Source organism: Agrilus planipennis, unplaced genomic scaffold (genome assembly GCF_000699045.2).
Source record: "Agrilus planipennis isolate EAB-ADULT unplaced genomic scaffold, Apla_2.0 scaffold44, whole genome shotgun sequence".
In the NCBI taxonomy this organism is placed as follows: Eukaryota; Metazoa; Arthropoda; class Insecta; order Coleoptera; family Buprestidae; genus Agrilus; species Agrilus planipennis.
The window spans coordinates 773,349-780,306 of NW_020438939.1; the positions used below are offsets into that span (position 1 = coordinate 773,349).

A 6,958-nucleotide genomic window follows, 5' to 3' on the forward strand; every position below is an offset into this window, starting at 1 on the left:
ACCATTATTTATGCAGTGTTATTGTTGGTTAAGATATTTATTAGTATAAACTAGGAACTTGTATTATTTATTTTATATAGGATTCCGGAAATGCTCGAATTACCCTTATTATAATTTAATATAATACCTGTTTTTCTTAATAAATTAATTCGAAATCAAAAAAAGGCTTTATTTACTTTACTTAACAAGTTCAATCGGTTTAACAGCAGCTCAGTCTTTTAAACAATTATAATGTTTGTTAGGTAATCCAAAAGATAAGGTAAAAACCCAAAAGAGTTTAAGAATCAGCCGATTTTAATGCGCTCATTTCCAACGCGGAGATAAAGAGTATACAATATAAAGCCATTGCTTTTATTTATTGTTGATAAAATACAAAAAATGCCAAATAAATCCGGATACGTACTTTTGAAGGTCATTGATTTGAAAACATTTATAATGGCAAGTTGCGTACATTCATATTTGTATTCTTATATATAACTATTCATAACTAAAACTACCTTGGCTGATATAAGGCAACACGAATCTGCACAATCTTTTTGGTATGCAAATATCGATATCGATGGATACTTTGACGAAACCGGGGTTACAAACGCAACCTACCAAATTTTGATCAGCTGAACAAAGAACGGCAGCATATTCAGAAGGATTGCAAGTTTCGGGGCATGAACCACCACACGTGGTATATCGTGAATATTTGCTACAAGGATAGCAAGACGTTTCTACAAAATAAAAATTATTATAACCCTTTATAAATTATCTTTGCTAGTTACTAATTAAGCAAACTAAGATTATGATCTAGTCCTTTCATCTGACCTTCGATTTAAAATTGGTTTCATATTATTTCGTACAGAACGCACTTTTAAATTTAAAATACTGAAATTTGAAAGATGAGTACAAATTTTCCTGTATAAGAAGTTGGTTGAAGAAATTAGAAAAAGAGTAATTAACCTGAGAAAAGTTGGAATATCTAGAAGAAGGGAAATTTGGAGTAGGAGAATATTAGGAGTAAGTACAAAAAAAGAGAGGAAGCATTTAGGGAATTGAAAATAAGTCAAAAAGAATTAAATGGACAGGAAGGGAACGGGAATGTGTGTAGGTGAGATGGTGAGGATTAGGTGTAATGGAATGATCGGAGTAATATTGGTAAATCAAGATAGGTAGGATGCATAAAGGATTAGAAGTGGGAGCATTGACAGGGAGATTGTATGTCAGGGTATTTGAAAGGCCTAAAAGAGATGGATACGATAGCAAGGTTTATTATAATGGGAAATGTGACTAAGGAGGAAGGATGAAACGTTGGAGTGGGAGAGGAAACTTTGACGTATGAGTTGGGAAATTGTGAGGAAAGTAAGAATTGGAGTGAGTGTAGTCTTTCTTAATTTTAATATTAACTTTGAAAGATTAAGTTAAATTAAACATTTGAAATACTTCAGATATTTAACAACAAAATCAGTAGATAATATACTGATATAACTTGATTTTAGATAATATCGAAAGATTGAAACCACATAAGGCATAATGGTAGTTTTAATAAATTACTGGCCAAGAGTATATAAATGTTCCTGAAAATTCTAAAAATATGTTTTACATTGCGAGGTTGTTCCTTTTTGATTTAGAATTCGTTAAATCAATCAAAAAATCACATATTTTCGCGCTACCCTTTTTTATTACTTTTCTTTATTTTCACAAATCTATATGTGGTACGAGTTGTAAACGAAAGTAACCATTCGAGAGAATCTGACAATTTATTAATTATCACAATTACTTTTATTTCTCTATTCGATTGTTGACTACCACGATAAGCAAAATTACGAAAGTTTTACCACGTTTTTAAAGACTTTTTTTCATTAATATCCTTTAACTTTGTTAATTATACACGACACTTACGATCTTCTATAAATGGTGCTAAAAATGAGCACAAACATTTTGGTATACATTGATCCATATTATCCGATATTCTGACGAAGCCTTCTTTACAAACACAACCGTCCTTACAATATGATGAACAAATGTTTTGTTCACCAGTAGGGTTGCATTTTTTTTCTTGGCAAGTGTTGCTGCAATTCGCTTCTTCTTCAAATTTACCGCAACAATGCTCGGCATCTACAATAATTTATTTACAAGACTAATGCAGTCTTATAGTATATATAAGATAGTATTAAATATGATTTTTTGAAGAGAAACAGTGGTATTTAAAACTAAAACTTCTAGGTACCTGTAATAACAAGATAATTTTTACTAGGAAATTAAATCCATTAGGAAACGATTACAGTAATTTTACAATAACTTCGGACAAATAACATTCTAAATATGATATAGGTAAATTTATATAATTACCTGATTTACCGATAATAACTAAAAATACAGTAACTATTAGTGTAGCAGCCGTTATAGTGTACATTTTGATGCTTAATGTTTACTACCGTGCGAACCTGCTTTAAATAACTACTATTTGTAGAAATACGTGCTAACAGTCAAATAGAAAAAAAAGCTTAATTACTAATATTTTCGTTGAGATTAAATAAATTATACTTTTTGAAGTTCATAATGCAATATGTTTATTTTTTCATTTATATTACATTTGTAAAAATGCCTTTAAAATTTCTTTTTCAACGACCTAATCTATTTAATGTAATAAACGCAGATAAGTGAAATTATTAAAAATTACAAATTATCACTTATGTTGAAGTTCAACCAAAATGTTTATTTTTACTGCCGTACAATTATTTATTCCTTGTTCCTTACAAATAACGAAATTACTCATAAAAATAAAAATTTAATTTTTTGAGTCTGTGTTTTTAAATAAACCCACACAATTAACTGTACTAAAAGAGTCTTTAAATAATAAAAAAAAGACGAAATAAATTAGTGGCGTAGCTTGTTGGGAGGGGGAGGGAGAGAGCAGAGGATACCATGATCCCGGCAGTTTGGAGCACGCTGTTGATCAATAATATTACAAAATTTATTTCCTTTTCTCATATACATATATATTCAAATGCCGAGAAATTCGTACTATTCTTATATTGCTATATCCTCAGCGACAATAAAAAATACTGAAGATTGGAATAATGAAAATATAACACTATTTAAAGAACCGAAATCTTTACAATAATTTATAAAACCTGAAAAGTATATTTAGCGACTGCACTGCACATTTTCTAAATTAAAAATATACTTTGTATATACCTTTTCACTGTAGTCCCGACCAATTTAAATAAAAGATTTTAATTGCATAAATTCACGCTGCGCAAATGGAAATAATTCATAATTAATAGAATCGTTAAATGAATATTCTTTGATGTTACTATATCTTGTGTAATATATAATGATTGGTCGTTTTGTATGAGCGGATCATTAACGTCAATGTTAAAAGTTTTTGTCAAGTTTTTAGATATACATATCTACGAGGGTGGATTGATAAGTTTCCGGCCTAACCAAGAGATGACGCCACTAGGCCTACCTTGAGGTGACATTCTATAGTACCATCCTTGGATAGCTTGTAGCTATAGTTTCAGCCCGATCTCCTTGCTAGTGTAGGTTTGACAGCACGCTGAACAAGACGCCTCTGTGGTTTTCGTAAAAATGGAAAAGCAGGAAAATCGTGCTGTCATCAAATACTTTTATTTGAAGGGGTTAACGCCGAAGGAAATTAAAAAAGAGATGGACTCAACACTGGGGACATCCTCCCCGTCATATTCAACCGTTAAGCAGTGGGTTTCCGAGTTTAAAAAGGGTCGTGTGAGCACCTCTGATGGGCCTCGCTCAGGACGCCCCGTTGAGGTCACAACTCCAGATATGATCGAAAAAATTCATCAAATAGTGCTGGGAGACCGCAGATTGAAAGTGCGTGAGATAGCTGAGACCTGTAAGATGTCATATGAACGTGTGCAACATATTTTGCACCAACATTTGCATATGGAAAAGCTCTGTGCAAGATGGGTGCCGCGTTTGCTAACAGTCGACCAAAAATTGATTCGAAAAAACATTTCTACCGCAAATTTGTCATTGTATAAGCGTAATCCAAGCGAATTTTTGCGTCGATTCGTAACCGTTGACGAAACGTGGGTCCACCACTACACTCCTGAAACCAAAGAACAGTCTAAACAGTGGATTGGACCAGGGGAACCAACTCCAAAGAAGGCAAAAACAATTTTTTCGGCGAACAAGGTTATGGCTACTGTTTTTTGGGATGCAAGAGGTATTATATACATTGATTACCTTGCAAAGGGTAATACTATCACTGGTCAATACTACGCAGACTTATTGCAACGTTTGAGCCACGAGGTGAAAATTAAACGACCTCATCTGGCGAAGAAAAAAATCTTGTTTCATCACGATAACGCACCAGCGCACACGTCAATCGTTGCGACGGCTAAAATCAACGATCTAAAGTTTGAATTGATGCCGCACCCTCCTTACTCTCCAGACCTAGCCCCGAGTGACTATTTTCTGTTCCCTAATCTCAAAAAATGGCTTGGCGGTAAGAGATTTGCGGACAATGAAGAAGTAATCGAAGCTGTAAATGGTTATTTTGAGGAGCTTGACGAATCAGTCTATAGAGATGGCATTAATAGACTGGAACACCGCTATGAGAAATGTATCAGCCTTGGAGGAGATTATGTTGAGAAATAAAAAAAAAAAATTTTTAAAAACCTTGTTTTTCTTGGTCAGGCCGGAAACTTATCAATCCACCCTCGTACACTTTTACTTATGAGTACACAAAACTATAATTTGCACCATATAAAATCGTCCTTATGTCCGCTTTTTAGTTTTTAAGTCAAAGAGATAAATACTACAATAACTAGAGATGTGCAAAATGGTTTTTTAAAAGCATTGAAATACAAAATGCAAATACTTTTTTGATTTGTTATTTCAAATGTAAAATACGAAATAGATTTCCTTTTTGTATTTTAAATGCTAAATGCAAAATACGTATTTTTCAAATAAATACTTTTTTGTAGTACCTATTTAATTTTTTACATTTACATAAGTATAAAATATTTTTTAAGAAAACGTTGAAAGTATTTGTTCATTTTTTGAATATTGGGGCTTTTCTAGACTTGCAATATACCACCAGCTGCGAAGATTAAGTATGATTCATATTTTTCTGTTTGAAGTGATTGAGACGTAGTTCTTCTATCTTTATGTTATAGTTTCTTCAGTTCAGCAACAGATAATTCTACGATATGCCTCCTTATTTGCCTTTGTCACCCGTTTTAATTGGAAAAAAGACACTGATGTCAAAATAGTTTGTTTAGCGTGAAAGATTAGTCAAAATAGGGTTGCAAATAATTTTATTTTTAAATTAAAATTAACATCAATCATTTTATATCATAATATTTACAACCCCATTTTGTCTCCTATCTTTTACACATTGTAATAAGAGAAAGAAATGGAATCCATAGTTTCTTTAGCTTTGGGTTAATCTAATAAGTGAAGCTTTTCGAATCGTTTTCTAAGAATTTTGGATGATACGCATTTATTAGCACACCACAATATATTCTAGTTTTCAGTTTTACACAGCTAAATCAATTCGATATTGTTTTGTATGCTGTTTTGTCGTAATTCATAGAATTTCATAGTTCCTTGCTAACGGAAGGACAAGTGGTGATTTGGCAGATAGTGATATCAATTTGGAACTTCAAAATTCCATGGACCATGACATTGAACCCGGAAAACAATATCGATCCAGTATTTAAGATTATCAATTTCCAAGGAGTTTAGAATTTTTTGGGCTCTCTTCAGTTAAAGAATTAGAAGGCATTCATGTAATGTCTTTTTGTTCCCTTTTTTAAACGTCTAACACCTTCAATGGTCAATGTGAGCAACTTTCATTCATCATTTCGTATAATATTTGATCGGTACCACAACAAAATTATTTATATGGTTGGTTAAAATAAATCTTTTATTTGTTTAAGTAAACTACAATCTTCTTTAATTATTTAATTAAACACCTGTTTTCCTGCCTCTAATAAAATTGTTAATAAATTATAAATATCTTCAATTTATATAAATAAAAAGGATAATTTTATCTAAATATTACAATTTACTGGGTTTAATAATGAAACTACATCATATTGACTGCATTTAGTGATATTTTTAATTTACGTAAATATGATGATGGATCGATCCATGGAAGGATGTAAAACCTCTCGGACATCGAGCGTGATTAATTGAGGTATGCGAGGTTCCACTATTTAAAGTAGTTTCAGGCTGCTACTCACCCAGATAATTCAAAAACCAATTGGAAACTAGATTAGAATCTACTTGGCACTTATTGTGCAAATAATGCAACTCATTAACTTCAAAAGCGTCATCATTTTAAAATACATAAACTTAAAAAACCGATTTTGATGTATTTTTACCAGAATGGAAATAAATACTTACATTTACTAACGAACTGAATTTATTTATTTATTTATAGTAAAATACAATGTATGCTACATAAATACGGAACCTGGAATTCCGAAAAGGAACACCCTTCGATTAGCGTCAAATATTTACTACACTCCTTAATGTACTAGATAACTAGAGATGGCATTTAAATCGACTTTTGGCAACTCGAAGCGGAAATGGTAAAAAATCCTTTTTTTTTTTCGTAACAGTAGTTTAAAAATAAATTCCTAGAAAGGAAAACCCTTATACATTGTCTTCAAATTTTTACTAGATGGTGTCCCTTAGGAAGTACTTCGTATATACCCGATTTAGTTTTAATAAAATGTGGGGGGAGAGAGAGAGGAGAACTATTATACAAATGAAGTTTTAGAACGCATCCATTTTGAATTTTTTTGATGCGGCATTTCTTTGGTGGTGCGATCTCGTGATGTTCGGGGAATCCCGCTTTCTATTTTTGAAGGACGATCATGCGTTACGGTAGTCTCGAGAAAATTTTTAAAATATATCTATAATTTTAAAATTTTTCTCATAATATTATACGTAAACGCCTTTTAAATTAAAA

At 31.8% G+C, this 6,958-nt stretch overlaps 1 protein-coding gene across 1 annotated transcript; it reads right to left on the reverse strand.

The window, feature by feature from the left end:
* Positions 1-332: 332 nt before the first annotated feature.
* Positions 333-4,740, reverse strand: LOC108733550 (zonadhesin-like). Its single transcript, XM_025974464.1, has 6 exons — positions 4,721-4,740; positions 4,362-4,386; positions 2,913-2,937; positions 2,338-2,370; positions 1,888-2,103; positions 333-719 (listed from the first exon to the last, which is right to left on the reverse strand). The coding sequence occupies exons 1-6, from the start codon at positions 4,738-4,740 to the stop codon at positions 478-480; spliced, it is 561 nt and encodes a 186-aa protein (XP_025830249.1). The 3' UTR covers positions 333-477.
* Positions 4,741-6,958: the final 2,218 nt, after the last annotated feature.

Coding starts and splice junctions, on each gene's coding strand:
- LOC108733550 (XM_025974464.1), bottom strand. CDS start 4,740: ATGGTGCAAATTATAGTTTT. Junction 2,938..4,361: donor TGATTTTAGCCGTCGCAACG/ATTGACGTGTGC, acceptor ATTGATCAACAG/CGTGCTCCAAACTGCCGGGA. Junction 2,371..2,912: donor TCCAAACTGCCGGGATCATG/GTATCCTCTGCT, acceptor CTACACTAATAG/TTACTGTATTTTTAGTTATT.